General features: G+C 51.1%; 1 protein-coding gene across 17 annotated transcripts in view; it reads left to right on the forward strand.

Annotated features, from left to right (window-relative positions):
- Positions 1 to 17,587, forward strand: part of PTPRF (protein tyrosine phosphatase receptor type F) — a 378,733-nt gene extending 361,146 nt beyond the window's left edge. For all 17 annotated transcript variants that reach the window (XM_068199067.1, XM_068199066.1, XM_068199070.1 and 14 more), the window contains 10 exons: positions 1,037 to 1,212; positions 7,143 to 7,262; positions 8,337 to 8,491; positions 9,750 to 10,035; positions 11,622 to 11,800; positions 14,249 to 14,375; positions 14,598 to 14,723; positions 15,350 to 15,504; positions 15,637 to 15,772; positions 15,908 to 17,587. In XM_068199067.1, the coding sequence (XP_068055168.1) occupies positions 1,037 to 1,212; positions 7,143 to 7,262; positions 8,337 to 8,491; positions 9,750 to 10,035; positions 11,622 to 11,800; positions 14,249 to 14,375; positions 14,598 to 14,723; positions 15,350 to 15,504; positions 15,637 to 15,772; positions 15,908 to 15,976 (1,529 nt within the window). In that variant the 3' untranslated portion in view covers positions 15,977 to 17,587. The remainder of the gene's footprint in view (positions 1 to 1,036; positions 1,213 to 7,142; positions 7,263 to 8,336; positions 8,492 to 9,749; positions 10,036 to 11,621; positions 11,801 to 14,248; positions 14,376 to 14,597; positions 14,724 to 15,349; positions 15,505 to 15,636; positions 15,773 to 15,907) is intronic.
- The last annotated feature ends 4,067 nt before the right edge of the window (positions 17,588 to 21,654 follow it).

The raw sequence follows: 21,654 nt of genomic DNA on the forward strand, positions 1-21,654 counted from the left end.
CAGCTGTGGGATGAGCACACGGGGGAATCCCTGTTTTCCAGCCTGACTCAGTTTCTGTAAGTAGTGTCTGTGCCTTCCTGGGAACTGTTCCCGAAGCACCCTGCCAGGTCCATGCCGCCCATGCCAAGGGAGCCGAGTGCTGCACTCCAGCTGCTGCCACTCCCCCAGCGCTGCCAGCACTTTGTGTCTGCTGGAGACTGCTGAGACCTGGAGAACAGAGCTGTAGAATTTTCCCCAGGACAAAAGGACGAGGGGTGACCCCCAGCTTTATTTCCTTTCTCTGATGAAATGCAGATGCTCTCTCCTGGAGAGACAATGAGATTCCTGCTGCTTTCTATCCCTGCAGCCTGGGCAGCCCATGCTGAGTAGGGTTTGGAAACAGCCTCAGGCCTCTGCTTTGCTGAATTTATTTTAATAACCGTGTTTACATTTTAAAGGCCTTTACGAAAAATTCCTTTCCTTAAAGTGGTGGAGGCCTTGTGAGGGCTGGAGCAGCCTCTGCCAGCAAGCAGCAGAGGGGGTCTCACACTGAAGGGTTTCAGTGGAGGAAGATCTCTGGCTCCTTGGGAATAGTTGTCCCTGCAGGAAGGATGGGAGGACATCCCTGCCTGACATCCCTTGCTAACAGAGAGAAGCTAATAAAGGAGCCTCATTTTTAAAAGGTGCTGTAGGACAATAACAAATTGCTGGTGAATTTAAGACAATTATTTCAGTCAGTTGCTTGGGGCTGAATGAGCTCCTTAATATTCCTGCCTGTGAATTTTCCTTTGTGTGCATGTGGCAGCTGTCTCTCTGCTTTGGTGTTGCCTGCTTGTTGCATTAATGTGGGAGTTACAAAGGGTTCTTCTTTTTTCAGGCACCATCCCTGTCCTTTGCAGGATCCCTGGGAGAGATCCTGACATCACCCCATAAAGGAGACTTGTCAAGAGCCTTGTGAACATGCCAGCCTCTTCTCCTGCCTGCGGGACCCAGCAGAGCAGTAGGTACAGGGTTGTGGGCTTACCCCAATAACTCTTGCCCTCTTTCTCTTCCGCAGGGGTCCCAGGCAGTGATTACATCAATGCCAATTACATTGATGGGTATCGGAAGCAGAACGCCTACATCGCCACGCAGGGACCACTGCCAGAAACCCTCAGCGATTTCTGGAGGATGGTGTGGGAACAGAGAACAGCAACTATAGTCATGATGACCAGGCTGGAGGAGAAGTCCAGGGTACAGTGTGTGCTTTCTCTCTTTTCTGGAGTTGTTGGGAGGAAGAAAGGAGGAACGGGAGCCCTTCACAGCATAAGGCATAAAGGCACCCAGGGAGGGGCAGTTCCAGTGATGTGGCTCACTGCTTCATGCAGCCCAGCAACAAATGCCTTGTAAGCATATCCCTGTGGGACAAAGGGATGGCAAAACCTTCTGTTGCTGGCCTGCTCATTTAGCTCTGTTTTGCTTGCATGTCTGCATGCGCACCCGTCCTTTCCTGCCCACATCCCCCGCATCGAAGGGGGAAAGGAAAGCTCTGAGATGGAGAGTGTGGACCACCCCAGAAGCTGCAATAGTTGGGTGGGACCAGCAGCATCCGGCAGCCTGACAGGGCCCTGGCATTTCTGGCAATGCAGGGAAATGGCTGACAAGGGTTTCATTGCAATAACAAGACTAATTTGTGCCTTGTCCAATGACAACATGTATAAATTATCAGCTTACACTGCCAGGATTAGATATTCTGATGTAATGAACGCAAAGCTGCCTGCAGACCTTGGGGAAGGCGTGTGCTGGAGAAGAAGTGGGAGCCCTCACTGCAGATGATACAGTTTTCGTGACAGAAGTTTTTACTCAGCCCCTGAAGCAGGGGTTTGTAAGCTGTGACCAAGTGCTCCTGCGTCCAGGTGCACCCTTTGGGCAAAGCCTGCCCAAGGATGAGGCAGCTTCTGCCTCTTATGATTCAGTTTGTTCCTAAAAGTAAAATTTTAGCGGTGAGCATTTGTACTAGCAGAATATTTTAGTGTTGCCATGCCAACATCAGAAGGGGCTTGTGCACTCAAGCTGTGAAGCACTGATTATTTTTAGCCCAATAAGCTCATTCTTGAGAAGAAGAAATGGTCAAGTTTGGGTTTAGTTAAAACTTTTGCCTGCATGCTCTCTCTCCTTTTCAAATCTTTAGCACCAAAATGCTCACAGGGGTGTCCCAGCCCACCCTGGCTGGGAGGAGGTAGCTGGAACCCCCAGTCACCAATGGCAAAACAGATCTGCTTTCCCTAATGTGCAAAAAACAGGCATTGTTGATGGGTTTCCTGGCATCTTCAAATGCCCTACAGCCTGCAGGGAAAAAAGAGCATTCCTTGGAGATGAGCTGTCTCTAGAGATCCAGCCTCTGCTTTGCACTGTGCTTCCTGCTGCAGGGCCCTGCCTGTTCTGTCCAATGGCCACTGTCACCCACACAGCCCAGACAGGCAGGGAAATGATTCTGACCTGCCCTGTGGCTCAGGGCTTGGCACACAGGCGAAGCAAGATCAGAAGCTTCTGATCAACTGTGCTGTGCAGCTAAGGGTTATATGGGGACTTTTTTGTGCCTTCACATTTCAGTGATGGAGCATATATTTGAAGAACAAGGAAAAGCCCTTCTGGGTTGTCAAATAAATCCATGCCTGGAATCTTGACTCACTTAACTTCTGGGCTTCATAGTTATGGCAAGGCACTCCCAAGGTGCATGTTTCTTGAAGATAACAGGTTTCCTCTGACCCCAGAGGGACTTGTCTTTGCCTGAAATGTCTGTGCTGCTGAGCTGTACGTTATCTCCCCCCAGCACACCCCATCGTATCATCCTGCAGTATTGGTTTCTGTCCCAAACACAGTGCGTGTGGTCAGGCTTTTAGTGACATTGAATCCTTGTTATGGGCAGGAGGTGACCAGAGCCCTCAGAGAATCTCAGGCAGCCTGCCTGATTGGGCAGACTGCCCAGGGGCTCCAGGCTGACCAGACCAGACCCAGACCCCCTGCATTTGCTCCCTGGCACTGCCTGCCTATGTCCTGCTGCCTCTTTGGCACATCCCCAGCACTAATGATAAGTGGGCAGTTTTCTCTGGCACTATGGGAAGGGCAGGTTGCCAGGAGAGGCAGTGGAGAAACCTGGTCACTCCTGAGTTGAACCAGTGATCCACAGCAAAGACTTCCCTGGATGTGTTTGCTGTACCCTGAAGGTGTCTCAGGGCATTCCCTCACAGCAGGGCCCTGGTGGGGAGCTGCAATGTGGACTTCCAAGAGATTATTTACTCTGGGGGTTCTTGTTGTCTTTTTCAGCATCTTCCAAGGCAAGATTGCTTTTAGCCACTTTCCTGCTCTGCTTTTCCTCATGCCCTTTTGGTGAGGGTTAGAGCTCTCTTGGGAGCATACCTTTTTGGGACCAGTGAAGATCCTAATCCCAGTCATTGCCCATTGCTCCAAACTTTCAGTATGAGTCACCATTTTGCAGTTCATTCTGCTCCAGAGACTTCAAACTGCATCTGAGGTAACCCCTTGGGTCCCTGCAGTATTGTTGCCTGCTGATGCTCACACTGCTGTGGGACAGCACTGCTCCAGGCAGTCACATGGCATCACAGCATTACCCAAGGGTGACCTTGCTTGAAGGTCCCCTTGCCTAGGTGCTTTGCCACAGGCACAGGACTGTCTGTCCAGCTGCAGAGCCTGGGGTGGGTAGCAAGGCCTCATGGCGAGCTGCCCAGTGCAGAGCAGGCTCTGCTGCCTTTCCAGGCGAGCTCCCCAGGTCACCCTCGGCACTGCTGTGATAAGCCAACCAGGACCAGCAGCAGCTTGGCAGCCCTGTGGGGGTGACACTGCTTTAAAGGATTCCTGAGCTGCAGAGGGGAAAAAAAAATCTTTAAAGACCATCAGCTTTTATGGTCTGCAATTTTAGCTGGCTTGATGGTCTAAATCATCCTCCCTTTTTCATGTTTTCACAAAGTGAGAAGCACATAAAGGATAGAAATGGCTGGATTGTGCAATTTAGCTGCCTTCAAAGCTTTACAATCAGTTTCAGAATCATTTGGTGGCAGTTCAGAAACACACATTGTAGATTAGCTTTCCCGAAGCTGCGAGCGTGGTGCGTCCCTGCCGGGCTGTGTTGCCAGGAGAGAGGAGGTATTAAAGCAGGATTTCTCGTACCCTGGGCTATCCCCTAGAGCCTGGCAGAGCTGAGTCTCCTACAGCAGTGCCTTGGCTTGTTCTGTTCCAGCCCAGAGCACCAAGCAGCCATCTCTGGAGTGTGATCTCCCCTGGCATTTCATATCCCCAGGAGGGGATGTTAAGAGGCTGGTGCTCAAGAGCCCTGGGGAAGAGAAGCCTGGCAGCCACATGACACTCCAGCCCTTTTGCTGACAGCAGTGCCATCTGGAGTTTGTGAGCAGGGCTGGGGGCAGAGCACAGCTCTCAAGCTGAAGAGAGGTGCCCGGCTGCTCTTGGGCTCAGGGCATCAAAGGGGAGGAACAGGAGCCACTCAGCAAAGCTGCAATAAATGGCTGTTCAGGACATTACTGTGCTCCTTAAGTTAATGAGAAACAAGCACTGCCAGAAGAAAACATCTCTTATCTGCTTTAGTGCCACAGTGCATCGGCTTCAGCATAAAATTTACAGAGCTTGAAAATGGGGCATAAACATTATGGGTAAATTTGGCAGAAAATGTGACTGACTCTTATCTGGTCATGAATAAATAATTTTCAATTACCAGCCCAGGCATTGCTATTATCCCACACAGGGAACTCTTCTGAAGTTTGCTTTGTGCTCGAGTACACAGCCCTGCAGCATGTGGGTGGCAGGAGGGGACTGCTGTCCCTGAGGTGTAGGCTCAGGCACAGGGACAGGCTGTACTGTTCCCCTGAAACATCCCCTGCAAACCACAGCAAGCAGCTGTCCCCAGCATTTGCAGGATGCTGTGCTGCTCTCCTGTCCCTTAGAGAGGGTCACATCATCCCCAAGCCAGGCAAGACAAACTCAGACCTCATGGAGACTGCCTGCAGCTCCTGCAGCTGCCATCCACTCAGGAGGATGGGATCAGTTTAGCTGTGAAATCATGTTTGTGACCTCCAAGTTGCTGGTGCTGCAGCCAGTCAGCATCAAATGCTCTATGCCAAGTGAGGAAGAGGAATCCTGAGATTATTGCAGGGCCTGCCATGTTGCCACAGATCCAAGGCAGCACAGCAGCCCAAACAGCAGGAGACCCTGGGCAGGAGGCAGTAGAGCTGTTCCGCTTGCACAGGCACCTGCAGTACCCCATTAGGCAGCCTTACTCCAGGCACTTCTGCCAGGGCAGGCCTTAATGTGAGCAGAACCCAAAAAGCAGGGAGAGATGCATCCCTCTGACTCCAGATTGCTGCACTCCAGAGCCAGAATGCAGGATGAGGGCTCTTAGCTCTCACAAGCCCCACCTTGCTGCAAGTGGTTTAAATTAAAAGGCAGAACTTCATTGATTCCTAATTAAGCTTATTGTTTCCCTTCCCACACATTCCCCTGTAAACACATTCTGCTAATAATTAAGTTTACTATTCCTTGACAAGCACAGATGATCTTCCATTCACTCCTCTCTCCTAGGGTGGGAAACCATTGTCGGTGTGGTGCACACGGGTGGGAATCTAGTCTTCCTCCTGTCAGCCAGGCACTGTGGCTCTGCAGGGTGGGGGAGCCAGCTACCAGATGAAACAGGGATGCTCAGGGTGCCAAATAAATAGGGAGCTTGGGGCTTCACAGAAAAAAAAAAAAAGGAGGAGTAGTTTGCAAACATTGAGCTGTGAAGAGGAGGAGGAGAGCAGCAGCATGTGAGCAGGGAGGGATGTGCAGGGAGGTGAAGGGGGCAGAGGGATGGGCCCCTGGGGATGTGTTTGGCTGTCTGCCAAGTGGGATGCAGCAAAAGCTGTGACCAGTAGCTCAAAGCACTCTGGCTGCAAAGTTGAAGGGGGTGATAAGGATGATGCAAGGCAGGAGGTTTCTAGGGAGCAGTGTTTTCATGATGGGACAGTGCTGCCTGCAGGAGAGGGCTGAAGGGATAGTTTGGCCACAGTCTGTGTCTTCTTGCAGAGGGAGAACAAGATGTGTGTGTGTCTAAGCTGCCATCTGTTCCTTGCAGAGCCATTTTGAAACACCTGGGAGATGCAGATTTTCAGGGATGTGCCACCTGCCACAGGGGCAGGTTGGTGATGCTCAATGCACTCAAACCTACAGCAGTGCAGAGAGGGTGGACACAGCATCCAGGCTGGAGCCCTGGCATGGGCTGTGTCCCACCTGTCTCGAGGGTGGTTTGCTGCCCAAGGCCCCGCTGGCAGGGGCACCCTGGACACTACAGATGTTATGGGAAAGGTAATGCCTGTTGCTGTGTACTGTGCTGGACTCAGCTCTGTCCTGCCACAGCTGTGGGTCAAGGATGCCAGGCTGGCACAGCTGGGAGCTGGTGAGGATACAGACTGCATCTCATTCACCTCAGCTGTTCTTTGAGTAGAGCAGTGCCCACAGAAACCACCATTTCCTCTTCCCTGCTGCACTAGCTCTTCTCCCATCATCCCACAGCTGCCCACTTTCTTTTCATCCAGGTAGAGCTCGGGCAGGGAGTGGTTCAGGCAAAGCCCCAAAGATTCCCAATCTCACCAAACAGGAGGCAGAGAAGAACTACAGCAGGCACAAATCACTGCTAGAAATTGCTGCTCACTGTCTTGGTATCTGGTGTTGCTCTTGCTGCTCTGTCTGGTGGCCTGGCCCCCTTCACCACTTCCACCAATGGCTCCAGGGGAAAAGGAAAATCCCTCTTTCAATGAATAGCCATCCACTCACTGAGATCAGCTCACTTGGTCAGGGCATGGTGCTAATAAAACCAAAATTTGTTCAATTCCCATATGGGCCATTCATTTGAGAGTTGGACTTGGTAATCCTTGTGGGTCCCTTTAGCTCAGACTATTCTTGTGATTCTGAGTCTTATGGAAGGGGGTCCAGTGGGTGCTGCCTTTTTGCTGGGGATTGGGACACTCTGGGGGAAGGAAATCTGGATTTTAGAGTGCCCCCCCCATGGCACAATGACTCATTTCTGTCTTTACTCTTTGAAGGGCAGAGCCCTGTTCTCATCCCAGATACTCCGGCCAGCAGCCAATCACTGACCCATTTTCCTCACCTCCCTGCAGGTAAAGTGTGACCAGTACTGGCCGAGCCGGGGTACAGAAACCTATGGGATGATCCAGGTGGTCCTGCTGGATACAGTCGAGCTGGCGACCTACACCGTCCGCACCTTTGCGCTGTACAAGGTATGGGACTGGCTGGGCTGTTGCTGCTTCACGTATTGCAGAGATGCTTCCCAATGCTGCAGGGTGCTCCATGGCCCACAGGAAGTGGCCACTGGCTGTACCTGGCTTGGCCAGGCATGTGGCCAGTCCACACATGAGCCATGTCTCACAGATGGGTGGCAGTAGGAGATCAGCTGCAGGTTGTGCATCTAGCTACCACTGGACTTTGGCCAGGATACTTGATGCTCTTCTGTGTGCTTTCTGTGATGGGCCCCAGAGCAGGGCTATTCTTGCCTCTGGTGAGTGTACAGATAGCAGCTGTCCTCCCATTAGAGGAACAACATGGGAAGCAGTGAATTTTTATCACTCCTGTCACTAATAATGCAAATGGAGGGGCTATTTCTGACATGAGCATAAACCCTTCTCTCCTGCCTGCTGCATTCCTCATTAGTGTTTGGAAATCCCTGGGGGCAGTGCCAGCAGCAGCGTGTCAATGCAGACAGGCTTTGCAGCAAGTGCTTCTGTGCATGACTGAGTCTGGGCCAGGAGCCCAGTGCTCAGGGGGGACACACTCATGTCTCAGGAAGGCCCCAGCAATCACCCAGCCAGTCCTACTGCTTGCTGCATAGATCACTCAGCCAAGCCCAGAGAAGAGCAGGGCAGTTTGCAGTCACAGCTTGCATGTTCTGCTGACCTGCAGATCACCCTGCCCAGGGACATCACAATGCAGAGGAGCAGGGAGGGAACTGGCTGCTGTAGCCCTTCCATGCCCAGTGCCCATTTTCCCTGAACGCGCAGTGAGTATACAGTATGAACCTGTGCTGTGCAGAAGAGTCTTTCACCTTCCCTGCGGTCTGCTCCACTCCTGCAGAGATGCTCTGTTGTCTATAAAAGTGCCTTTCTACAAAGCATCTGTACGTAGAGGAGCTTTGCAATAAACCTGTGTTTTTCCTCCAGATTTTCACTGGTGAAAACCCAGTACATGCTTCATCACCCAGAGCTTTGTGTGCCTGTGGCTGTTGTTGCCCTATCAGTGGGTTCCTGCACTGGGATGAGATGTTCTCGTGCAAAACAACTCCTCTTTGTCTTTGACAGAATGGCTCCAATGAGAAGACAGAGCTGAGACAGTTCCAGTTCATGGCTTGGCCCGATCACGGGGTCCCAGAATACCCCACCCCAATCCTCGCTTTCCTGCGACGGGTCAAGGCCTGTAATCCAACAGATGCTGGGCCCATGGTTGTGCATTGCAGGTAGGACTGTGTGTTTGCCTTCTGGCTGCAGGAGCTTTAACCTGTCTGAAAGTGGAGTCTCCCATTCTTGTGGGAAAGGTTTCATGGTAGCATAACCTGCACTGCATGCTTGGGCTGGCAGCAGAACAGGCCCAGTAGTGGTAATGCAGTGGTGGCATTTCTGTTTCAACTGCTGTATCAGATTAAACAGCACTGCTTTATGGAGAGCCTCAGAAAACACATTTTCCTGCAAAATTGCAAGTGCCATTTAAAAATTAAATTATCTGTGCCCAGTGTAAGTGGGTGGTACCTTCAGATGCACATCACTGACAGAAATGCATGCAGTGACCTCTACAAACATTCATATGCAGTATTTACAGCCACACTCTTTCATGGGGTAGAAAGGCAGCTCTTAAGGCAAAATATTGGTCTACTAAGGCTCAGCATCTTACCCAGCCAAGATTTATTTGTAGCAGCCAAGAGGGGACTGTTACTGAACAAACCACTCCATCATTGCTGTTTCAGCATACGCCTTACCAGCAGTGTTTAATGCTCTTCTTTCATGCTGTTTCAGATGGTAGTGGGGTATAATTAACACACAAACAAGCTGTATTAAAGCCCTGTTAAGGATATGACTTGCACCATAAATGAGGGAATGCCTAGCTCCCTATCTCTGTCTGTGTTTATATGTCACAACAGTGTATCTGTTTTCAGGGTGCTCTCACAGTGAGTAGCTTGAGGTTTGCCACTGCCGTTCCAACAGTTGTGGAGAGGCATTTGGTGCTTGAGCAAAGGGCTCAGCACAGTCGTGCATAACCTCAGCTTTCTGCTTCCCCTCTCAGGCTGGCCATGCTTGTTTTAAGGGTGAGGAAACAGTGACCCAGGTTAGGGGACAAGCAGGCTGGAAATTACGGACTTCACTGATGTTAGGGCTTAGCCTGCTCTTCATGTCTTCTGACTTCATACACACGTGTGCTGTCACTCTTCTGCCTGTTAAGCACATTTCTCCTTCACTTGTGGAGGGGCTGCCAGCCACCTCAGGGATCAGCAGGGTGCAATGAAAGGGGGCAGCAGAAAGGCTGAGGAGCCTCTCACATTCTCCAGTGTTTCTCTCCCTCACTCCTCCTGTCACTTCCTGTTTGAAGTTTTGCTCATAGAGAGCAGCCTTTACTCCCCTTTTGTGTGCCCTAAGTCTGGGTAATCTCTTAAGTACTGTTAGAGCTCGTGTGACATCTGTAGGAGACTGTGTCCTCTCAGACCGTGTGCTTTGCTCCTGCAGTGCTGGCGTGGGCCGAACCGGCTGCTTCATTGTCATCGACGCCATGCTGGAGCGGATGAAGCACGAGAAGACCGTGGACATCTACGGCCACGTGACATGCATGCGCTCCCAGCGCAACTACATGGTGCAGACAGAGGACCAGTACATCTTCATCCATGAGGCCTTGCTGGAGGCCGCCACGTGCGGCAATACCGAGGTGCCCGCACGCAACCTCTTCGCCCACATCCAGAAGCTGACCCAGGTGCCACCAGGCGAGAGCGTTACTGAAATGGAGCTGGAATTCAAGGTTGGTGGCAGGGCCCCAGCGCCCCACTTCTCTAGTGCCCTGTCTCTGCCCACAGAACTCCACAGGCCGCTCGTCCAGGGATTGGGAGAAGTGGGCTATGGATCATAACAGACAGTTATTCTTTTGTATGTTTCTAAAGCAGGTAGGCAGTGATTTAAAATACATTTGAATTGTAAAGCTTGTGTCGCCCATGGTCCCCCCTGGATTGGCAGCTTCTGGGGATGATATAAAAGGCAGATGGATGTGCAGTTCCCAGCAGCACATTCTGCTCTAGGTTCACTGTGCGGCAGGAGCTGCATCTGAAATCAGATGCATATCATGTTAGTGATAATTGATGTTACTGTGAACAACTTGTCTGGAAACAGCTCCAATTTAAATATGTGAGACATTTCTGGTCTCATTTCTTCAATGCTAAGCTCTGTAATCTTTTAACTACCTCAACACCAAGCCGCACTGTCTAGAATTGGTGAAGGCAATGTTTTAAGGCACACCATTTTTAAGAAGCCAAGCCCACATTTTTCTGCCTGTATCTGTATATGCCAACTGCAGATATTTATGACAGCCTGGGAGCTGAAGTGAGCTCTGTTAAGTGCCCATATTCTCAGATGAGGTGCATTAGTCCAGTGAACTCTTGCAGGGGAATATAGCTCACGCAGGGAGGCAGCAGACCATGCAGGCTGTGAAATGAACTGCAGCAGTACACCTTCACCCTGGGGATTCCCTCCAAGTGACAGAGGAGCAGGAGAGGCAAAATATTGACTTTCCCTGTAAACCGGGAATAGTTGAGAAGCTCTGTCATGTGGTTATCAGAGCTTGTGGTATCCTGGGGTTGGGACAGTAAAACATGCTGCCTGAGTGTCTCATGGTCACACTGAGAAACTCCTCAGGAGAGCCACAGAATTCTGCTCAACTCAAGCAATTCTGTTGTAAGAAAGACAAATCTTACTTTCCTTCAATTTCTCCAAAGGTCTCTTGAGAACAGTAATGAGATTGCCTCTCTCTGTGCCCTGGCAGTGTCCACTGCATGGGAAACCCTGGGGAGCAGGATATGGGAGGGCCTCCCATGGCTGCACTGCTCCCCAGAGAGCAACCCTGTCCCCCTGCAGAGATCCTCTGCTGAGGTCAAGCTGCCACTCATTGAGAGAAGTATGGTTCTGGAGATGCTGGAGGCAGTCTTTTGGGGAAGGAAAAAAAAAAAAAGGTGGGGGGAGGAAGAGTGACTTTCTGTTTGAATCTAAGTAACACATTTACCATGACTCCAGTTTACAGTACTCAAAGAGAGCCATAAAATGTCTCACAGTAACCCAAAATAGATCTTCTTTACCTAAAACTGTCACAATTCTCACATTTTCTTGGGTTCTTCTGGGGTGAGAAGTAAATAGCAAGACACTGTTGGAAGAGGAAAAGCTTTGCTTCCCTGCTGCCACCAAGCATACGTCCCTGGCTCAGAGAGGTACAAAGCTTCTGTGTGTGTCAGAGAGCTGCTGTGGGCCTCCACTCCACTACATGACTGGTGCCAGGATCCGGATTCTGCCCCAGACTGCTGCATTCCCAGCAGGGATCTGATGTGTCTCCTCCTCTTTCAGATGCTGGCCAATTCTAAAGCACATACCTCACGTTTCATCAGTGCCAACCTCCCATGCAACAAATTCAAGAACCGCCTCGTGAACATCATGCCGTATGAGCTGACAAGAGTCTGCCTGCAGCCCATCCGGGGTGTCGAGGGCTCTGACTACATCAATGCCAGCTTCATAGATGGCTACAGGTGAGGATTACCTTGGGTGACTCTGCCATCTTGTCCTGCCTGCTTGGAAACCCAGGCAGAGCTGCCTTTTCTTTCCCAAGGACTGGTCCTGACTGCCTGAGGTGGGCTGGGGACCACTTTGCTGCATTTTATCTATTTCCTTCCATCTTCTCAGACACTGCAGTTTGTGTAGTTAAAATATGTGAGTTAAAATATGTGAAGACTGCCTGTGAGTGAGTGCTGCCAGGCTGGCTTGTGTTGCTGTAGACAGATGCCCACATGGCTGGAGTGGCAGGCTGTATTGGCTCCTGGGGAGGTTTTATAAGATATTCTGGTAGGCATCCCTTGGCTTGTGTTTTATATCTGCAGTACCTAACTCAAACCAGCCTCCCTGCTGTAGCAACTAGAGATAGGACTGTGCTTCCACTGAGTGGCTGATCCAGGGAGCAGCTCAAGGCTTGTTCCATGTCTTGATTTTGGGAGGAGTCTGGATCCTCAGGCATGGCTGGTGCTGGACACTGGGAAGCCCATCACCAGGTTACTCTCTCCAGAATACAGTTTAGAAAGCACAAATTAAGATCTAGTGTGGCAGTAATGCTTAAGTTTTCTGTATGTCTCTGCTGACATCACATTCTCAGATGCAAAATGCCAGGAGAGAAGAATAGCCTAGTGGCCCCATCCCCTTCCCAACCAACCCCTAGACAGTAATCCAAACCAAATCACAATGATGCACATAAAAGGCCTGTTCCTGTTACCTGTGTGTGCACCATCTCTGTAAGGTCATCCCTCATGTGCACCATCATCAGTGCTGTAGTGGGGGGTGCAGTGATAGATGTGGCATATGTCCCTTCCAGCTTGGCTTTGCCCACCCGCCTCTTTTGGGCTGGTAACCTCCCAGATGCAAAAGGCACTGCCAAAGGGAGTAAATGTGGGTGCAGCCAGGCCAGCAGCTCTGTGCCTTGTGCTCCAGCAGCTGAGCCCAGCAAGAGTTCCCAGGGAGAAGGGCTGCATGGAGGCAAGAGTAGACAAGGAGCAAAAGGAGAGCGACCCTGGGAGCATCCCAACACAGGAAAACTGAAGCAAGCCAGGCTCCTTCAGGATGGGACAGAGTATTGGGGAGGTATGGAGGGGCTGGAGAAAAGCTGTCACAGAGCAGAAAGAACCTCCACTACGTCCTGCTTGCGTGGCACAGAGCCATCCACCACCAGTCATTAAGGTGGCTGTCTGGCTGTAGCCTGAGTCTGCCAGATGGACTGCAGCCACTGTCCTGGCTCCAGAGCTGATGGAGAGCAACACTGGCTTTGCCCCTTGGTGATGCTACAGAGGGACAGAGAGGGCTGCCATCACAGCAGGTGGTACCATTTCATGTGCTACTTACATGTTCTGTTATCTCTTCCCACCCCTTGCTTTGAACCAGCATTCTTCTAGTTATCTAAAGAAATCAGTTGGCCCAAGGTCCTGCAGATATCACTGATGCTGCATCTTTATTAGCTTTTTCACTTCATTCTGCATCCCCATTCCCTGTTTTTTACAATGTGTTATAAATCCACCTTGAAGCAGCCCCTGTCTGCATCCCGCATGTTACAGCTGCCCTACAGCACGTTCATTTAGCACCATTAAAAATAGCACCAGTAGAGGGATGAAGGCAGAACGGAGGGAGGAAGGCAGGATGGAAGAAGCCGGCCCTGGTCCCGCGGGCTCCAGCGCCCCGCAGTGGTGGAGCCAGCCCGGGCTCTGCTGTGCCGGGCTGGGAGCTCAGAGAGCCATTGTACCAGCACGCCAGAGCTGAGTCCAAAGCACCAACGGGGCTTTCTTCAGGGTGGGGGCTGCTCTGGGGCAGGTCGCACAGAAAATTAGGAGAGGTGCTCTGGTTGGCAGTGGAATCAAGAACAAATTCTGAAGCTTTAGAAAAGCAGACAAAACTGTATTCACAGTTTCCACAGTGCCCTCATTATTGTCTGGAGTGTGTAATCCAGGTGACCTGGTTCCGCTGCTCTCTGTTTTCCCATGCAATGGGAAGGACAGTGGGTACTGCAGAGAGTAAAAGTGCAGGACCACAGGTGTGCTGCTGGGATCATCCCCAAGCACAGTCTCCTTCCAGCCCAGGTGGGTGCTGGCAGCCTGCTAGTGGGGGCCTGGGTGCCAAGAGGGCTCTCAGTGCAACAGCAGCACTGGAGACAAGAAGCAGCAAGAGGCTGGGCTGGGGATGCCATCACCCCAGGAAGGACTAAGAGCTTTTCTGGATCCTCCATGTTGTGCTCACTGTGTCTGTGGGGAGCACTTAGAAGACAAGTGCTGGACCGGCTTACCTCTCTCCCAGAACCCATGGCTCATCCTACAGCTGGATTGTCAGACTTGCTCCCTGGTACCATGGGGCCCTGCCTCCAGCTCACCCAGCCCACCAGCCCCCAGAAGCAGCTGCTGCCCATCTCTGAGGAGCTGCTCTGATCACCATTATGTTTGTCACAGGCAGCAGAAGGCCTACATCGCCACGCAGGGACCACTGGCCGAGACCACGGAGGATTTCTGGCGGATGCTCTGGGAGCACGACTCCACCATTGTGGTGATGTTGACAAAGCTGCGTGAGATGGGCCGGGTATGAGTCCTGCTGTGGGGAGAAGGGGGCTGTGGGGCTGCTGTCTGTGGGCACACGCTCTTGGCTCACCCCAGTCTGCGTTTGGCACCACTCGCTCTGGGTGACCCCCCCACTGTGTGGTGGCTGACCCTGTGGCCCCACAACCTCATTGGCACCCAGAGAGCAGGAGGGAGGAGCAGCAGCTCGTCAGTGCTGATGTCTTACCCTGCTCCTCATCCACAGGAGAAGTGCCATCAGTACTGGCCTGCAGAGCGCTCTGCCCGGTACCAGTACTTTGTGGTGGACCCCATGGCAGAGTACAACATGCCACAGTACATCCTCCGGGAGTTCAAGGTGACGGATGCCAGGGTGAGTGCATCTGCTGGCTCCCCAGCTCCCCTGCCTCTCATGCCTCTGCCCTACCCAGGCCAGTCAAGTGAGTATGCAACAGCTCCTGGAGAAACGGGAAAGCAAATGCTGCCTTGCACTGCAGGCAAAAAGGGCCGCTGCCCACCACCTACTGCTCCTCTCTTCACAGGTTCCTGCCCTGCCAGCTGTGTCAGCCCCATGAACAGCTCAGGGATCCCTGTCAGCACCAGACCCTGCCTTGCCTGTGCTGCTCACTTGAGCAAGCATTTAACACAGGTCCCCCTGCACCTGGGGTGTGTGTGTGCAGCATCTAACTGGGCACAGGACCCTTGTGTGACAGTAAACATGATTCTAGGGTGCAGCTGGGCCCCAAACACTGACCCAATGGACCCTGTAGGGGTCCAAAGCCTTGCTCAGCTACGCTGAGCTACCCTGGGGTGGACATGGGAGAACAGAGACAGGTCCCAAACATGCAGCAAATTATCTGCCCGGGCTCATCTGTGGCCTGTGCATCTTCTCACCTTGCCTGGTTCAGGAGGTCTGAGAGCAGGTCGGAGCACCAGCACTGAGGGGAGTGAGATCAGGCCCTCACTGATAGTTCACATCTAACACCCCTCTCCTTGCAGGACGGCCAGTCACGGACCATCCGCCAGTTCCAGTTCACAGACTGGCCTGAGCAGGGAGTGCCAAAGACAGGAGAGGGTTTCATTGACTTCATTGGGCAGGTGCACAAGACCAAGGAGCAGTTCGGGCAGGATGGGCCCATCACAGTGCACTGCAGGTAAGGACTGCAGCCTCGCCCCAGTGAGCTGGTCCCTGTGCTCCAGGAGCAGCTTGCACCACTCCTAGGAGCTCTGCAGAGCCTTTCTGGGGCTGGCAGGACTCATAGTGGCCTCTCTTGCTCCCTGTGCAGTGCTGGGGTTGGGCGCACCGGCGTGTTCATCACACTCAGCATTGTGCTGGAGAGGATGCGCTACGAGGGCGTGGTGGACATGTTCCAGATGGTGAAGACCTTGCGGACACAGCGGCCAGCCATGGTGCAGACAGAGGTGAGCTCCCCTCCTGTGCATGGCAGTGGAGATCTGTGGGAGAAGGGAGGGGCCTGATGTCTGTGGATGTTGGACCCTACAGCCCACTGTCCTTGTGTCCCCACTGCTCATGTTTCCCTCGTTGCTGCCTTGCAGGACCAGTACCAGCTGTGCTACAGAGCCGCACTGGAGTACCTTGGCAGCTTTGACCACTATGCAACGTAACAGTGCTTTCCTCCAGTCGCGGTGGGGATGTCTAGGAGTGGAGACGGGTCCCTCTGAGCCAGAGCCGCCCATTCCTCAGTCCTTCTGTACAGGTGGAGGTACTGCCCAGGCAGCAGACCTCCACGCCAACCACGGCATTTAGGAACTTAGCCCCAGCGCCAAATGAGGGAATCCGACTCCAAAAGCATTTCCAGTCTCTGGCTGAATTTCTGCTCATGTGCATCTCTCACCCTCTCTCATGCCGACTGCATTTCACAGCAAGGCTTTAGGTGGGTGGAATGGGATCTTTTTTTTAAACATGTAAAATAGTTACTAGTGGTTTTTATAATCTTCTCTCTCTTTATTTTTTATTTTTTGCAAGTCTTAATGTTTTGCCCAAGCAGAACTGGACCCGCCAAACCTTTGGGAGTTGGGTTTTGTTTTTTTTAATTTCCTTTTGCTTTTACATTTTTTACTGCCCTGTGTTTATTTCAGCCCAGTCACTGCTGGTTCTGCCCATTTTAGTGCAGCTTCCTTGGTAATTCGCAGCAGCTGGCTTGTGGTTCCTGCCCATCTCCATTCCCCATAGGCTTTTTAATCCTCTGTAGAATATGAAATTTCATGGAACTGGACCTAAGCTACCAATTATTTTTTTAGTCTTCTCCCTCCCCCCCCGCCATTATTTCCTTAGTAGGTTTGGGTTTGGGAGGGCATATGGGGTTGCCGGAGAAGCGTCCCTTTGTCAGCTGGAAACTGTTCAGTCCTATTACAATACGTGTTCAACCAATCCAGTGACCGTGTGTATTGGCAGATCCTGATATGACGTGAGTTGTCGTCGCCTTGTTTGTGAGAGACCCGAAATCCCGGGCTCCAGGCATTGGAACCTCTTTTTGTGTGTCTTGCTGGAAAGGGGGCAGGAGTATTTAGGGGGTCCCACAGTTCCCCAGGGAGGGGATGGAAAGAGCAAGACACGGCCCTTTGTGTTAATCCCATGGTTCTGTGCGTGCAAGCGCCATCCTGTCACCTCTCACCAGTGGAGCGCGTCAGAGCACTGACAAAGGCAAGGAGCACAAGCCCAGCTGATCCGCAGCAGAGTTGGACCATCTCACTTTGGAAGCAGGGTACTGCAGGGAAGGGAAGGGGAAGGGAGTACACATGGCTTCAGAGGTTGGGTGTATCTATAATTTCTGCTATCCTGCAAATGTTAAAGAGTCACTAGAATATTGTACTTTCCGCTACTTCAGGATGTTCTAATGAACCAATGTGGCAAGACTACTGGACTTAATTTAATGGTACTATATATTAATACTCCTTATTATATCACGCTTGCACTAAAGATGGGGAGTGAGCAGCCCTCTTTTAAGTGCATTGAGTTATGAATAAAGGTGGTGGAAGGGTATCTAATTGTATTATCACATGTATTCCGAATGTTAAGAATCCAAGCTACGTTGAAATCAGCAATCCAGGGTTGGTAATGTTGGAGGACACATTCATTTTTACCTTGTGGATGCATAGTGCTGTAGGGGTCACTGTTGTATACAGTCTGTTTTCTATTTGTTAATAAAAAAAAATCTACAGCATCATTGCATAATTCTTGATGTTAATAAATTTGAATAATTGGGTTTCATACAAGCTGGCTTTCCTGTCTGTTTATTCTGCAATAAGCAGAGGCCATAGAATCCTTTGGCAGTGGGCACATTCCTCAGCCTGTGGCAGGTAAGTTCTTTCCCACAGGTATATTCCAGCCATGAGTGTGCCACACTTTCTGCAGGGACCCTGTGCCTGCAGGGAGCTTGGAAACCTTCTGTGACAATTTCCTTTGTGCATGTGTGTGCTCACCTCCTGCCCACCTGCAGTTCTGCAAGTGTGCACTGGCTGGCTGGACATGCAGGAAAGAGAGGGGTCAGCGGTGATGGCTTTGGTGGCAATACCAGTCGTTGCCAACCTCCTGGACATTGCAGTAACACTGCAGAGCAGTGCACTGAGCACAGCCGTGTACTCAAACTTAGTGCTCAGCAGTAAAGCTGTCACATGGCCCCTTGACTGCAGAGCAGCACTCGTTTGTTCAGGTGTGAAACCCCTGCCCAGGCTGGCAGCCCTGCCTGCTCTGTGTGGACAGCCCAGGCCAGCCCTGCCCATGTGTGCACTGCAAAGCACCAAGTGTCTGCTCCTGGAGAGAGCAGCACCTGCACGCAGTACAGGTGAGGGGAAAGCCACTGCAAGGGGCAGAACCACATGGATCAGGGCCCTATGGTATTTCCATCCTTCCAAGGGAGCCAAATCTGCCCTGGCCAGCATGTCCACGATGGGTGGGAGTGTATGGCGTACTGATGAGCATTTCCTAGTGTGGCTGTGGGCACCATAGTGATTTCCTCAGTGACTGCTGGAGCTCAGTCACACACAGTGTTCCCTGCCAGACGAGACCAGTTCCTGGGTAGGTGCCAGATGCAGAAATGTTTTCCCCTTGCCTGGCTCATTCTTACTGCAGTGAGGATGCAGATCCAAGGGCACAGCAAGCTCCTGCCCTTGTGAGGCAGCACACGTGTGCAGGTGTGTGTGGGCACGTGCCAGTGTTGCTGGCAGGGGATGCTTGGCATCGCTGTCGGGGCCCAGGATGGCAGAGTGGCACAGCCAAGTGAACACCTGCTCGCACACGGTGTGTCTGAGAGGAAGGGCACCACCACGCTCACTGTCAGCAGCCAGCCAGCGGGGAGATGGGCAGTGAGCACCTGCCTGTGCTGCAGCAACAGTGCTCGGGCTGTGCTGCCAAACTACAGGTGGTGACAATGCTTCTGCCACTCACTGAGCACTGCCACCAGGCATTGCCACATGAGCAGCACATAGCTTTAGTCCATGTACATCCTTGAATGCAGAGATTATCACCAAAAGTTGCCATAACACTTACAGATATGCACATGTGCATGGACCTCCTTTCTCCTTGTCCAGGAACACTTTGCACTTCATTCCCCACCTGTGGGCTTGTCTGTGGACTGAGAACTTCAGCATGGAATGCACAAAGAATAACATGAGTGAGCCCAGGCCTCAGAGGTAAGGCTATTGCTGGTAGCCACATGGCCAAAGCTTCATGCTGGCCAAAGCTTCATGCTGACCTCACAGTCCAGGAAAGGCTCAGTGCACAAACTGTGAGGATGTGCCACCTTGGCAAGGGGACAGGCTCCCAGAGGTCAGCGAGCAGCAAAAACAGCTGCTGCTGTGACAGCTTTTCTCCAGCCCCTTTTATCCATTCCTCTGGCCTGCTCACACAAAGCCAACACTTCTCCAAAGGGAATGGACTCATATAATTTTAAAAACACTTAATTCTTTCAACATTTATTTCCCATTATTTCTATGTATCTCACAAAATAAAAGGGGAATAAAAAAAAAAAAAAAAACATGGTGTATGGTGGATAAACAGCAATCCTAGCCTGATCTGCCCTCTGAGCCAGCACTACAGCTTGTGCCTCACTCCAGGCAGAGCCACCCTGCTTCCTCCCACGGCTTGGTACTGACATTCCTGAGCTGCACTGCTCAGCTTTTCCCAGCTAGAAAGGATTTACCACAGCTGGCTTTTATTTTTTCGGCCTCATTTTCTCTGGTATCAGCTTGAAACTTTCCCCACCCTCTGGTATCAGTACCACACTGTGCTCCAGAGCTGAAGGGAATGGTCTGGAGACAGTGCTGTAAGACACTTTAGCTTCTTCTGTTTAGAGTCTCAAACAGACCAACCCATATTTGCACTGAGCAATGGAGCTGGGCTATTACTGCTGTCTTTTTTTTTCCCTGGTGAAAATGTTCCATTCCTCAGTTATACCAGGTAGCCCTAATGCAGCCTCAGATAAGCAGCTCTGTAAAGGCCACAGTTTGGCAGGTGGGACAGCAGCTAAATGGCAGCCAGTCAAAGGTGAATTTCTGGGAACTGAGGTGCCCTTCTGCCCTTTCTATTTTCATATTTTTATGCACACCATTGATGCTTGTAGCAGAAGCTGTGCAGGCACTGCCCAAGCTTGGCTTGCCTCCTAGTGATATTAACTCACAGGATTATAGAGTAGTTTGGGTTAGAAGAGACCTTTTAAAGATCAGCTACTCCAAATAACATCCTGACCAAGCACTATCCCTTTGGAATACCATTGCTTTAAATTTTGTTTTTCAAAGGCAAAACAATTGTTAAATAAGGAAAAAGGAATAGCTGTAACACAGAAAATCTGAGCAGACTGCACAGTAGCTTGGCAACTCCTTCCCCCACAGTCCTTGAATTTCTTGTCCTCAGCAACATTGCCATTGTCATTTGTTACATTTCCTAGTTGAGTGACTTTTTTTTTTTTTTTTATCTTTTTCCCTTTTTTTCCTGTTTGACCTGGTTCATTTCTGAGGGCAGGAACAATACTGATCCTTCCAATTAAAAGCCCATTGTTGCCCTTTTGCCAGTTATAGTAAGCAATCTCAGTCCCCAGTAACAATTATAGGTTATCGAGCTTCCATGCCTACACATTTCTGCTCACAGGAGCATTCTGCCACTTGTCATCTTGAAAAGGCTGACTTGTGTCTCCTGAGGGCAGCAGGGCAAGGGAGGTGATTCTGCCCCTCTGCTTCACTCTTGAGACCCCACCTGGAGCACTGTGTTCAGCTCTGGGGTCCCAAACACAGGAATAACATGCACCTGCTGGAGCAGGTCCAGAGGAGGTCACAAAGATGCTCAGAGGGCTGGAGCACCCCTCCTGTGAGGACAGGCTGAGAGAGTTGGGGCTGTTCAGCCTGGAAAAGTAAAGGCTCTGGGAAGACCTTACACAATTTCCTGTGCCTAAAGAGGGAATTGGAGCAGGACTTCTCACAAGGGACTGTAGTGATAGGACAAGGGGGAATGGCTTTGAACTCAAAAGAGGGCAGGATTAGATTAGATGTAAGGAAGAAACTCATCCCTACAAGGGTGGTGAGGCACTGAAACAGATTGCCCAGAGAACTTATGGATGCCTCATCCCTGGAAATGTTCCAGGCAAGGTTGGATGGGACTTTGAGCAACCTGGTCTAGTGGAAAGTATCCCATCCAGTGCAGGAATGTGGAACAAGATAATCTTCAAGGTCTTTTGCAACTCAAACCATTCTGTGATTCTATGATAATACAAAGTTGGTGTTTCTTGACTAAAGTATGACAAGTGCAGCTGCCAAGCCACCAGAAAGGCTAGAAATGCAATTTGTCTCAAAACTGTTACCTGATAGTTGTTTGACTTTTTATAGGAGGCTTTGTTCGTGCCTGCTGCTGCTGTAATCCACTTTGGGTGTTTGTATATACCTGGCAATTCAAGATCCGAGCAGGTCAGAGAGACAGCAGACAGGGAAAGCCTGTGTCGGAGGGGTGTTTTGTCAGGCCTTTCGGGGCTGCTGCCTGCCTGTAGCATGACAGCAAAGGAAACACGTATTAGGAGAAACGGGGTGAAATTAAGGTTTTATTTAGGCATGGGGGACCAAGTGTGGTCTCTGAGGACAGCTATGAGCTTTTTCAGGTGGGTTGTGCTTACTTTCAAGGGTGCTCCCTGGCACTTAGAGATTCAGAATGCATTTAGCATAGCAGAGTCTGAAAATCGCAGCCAGTCCCAGCCAAGGAGAGGTCAGTGTCCCTGACTCGGCACTCGGCCCCGTACACACTCAAAGGCATTTGCTCCTAAAGCCGTACTGTCAGGTGCCAGTCCTTGACACAAACGGTG

Source organism: Anomalospiza imberbis, chromosome 9 (assembly GCF_031753505.1).
Source record: "Anomalospiza imberbis isolate Cuckoo-Finch-1a 21T00152 chromosome 9, ASM3175350v1, whole genome shotgun sequence".
In the NCBI taxonomy this organism is placed as follows: Eukaryota; Metazoa; Chordata; class Aves; order Passeriformes; family Viduidae; genus Anomalospiza; species Anomalospiza imberbis.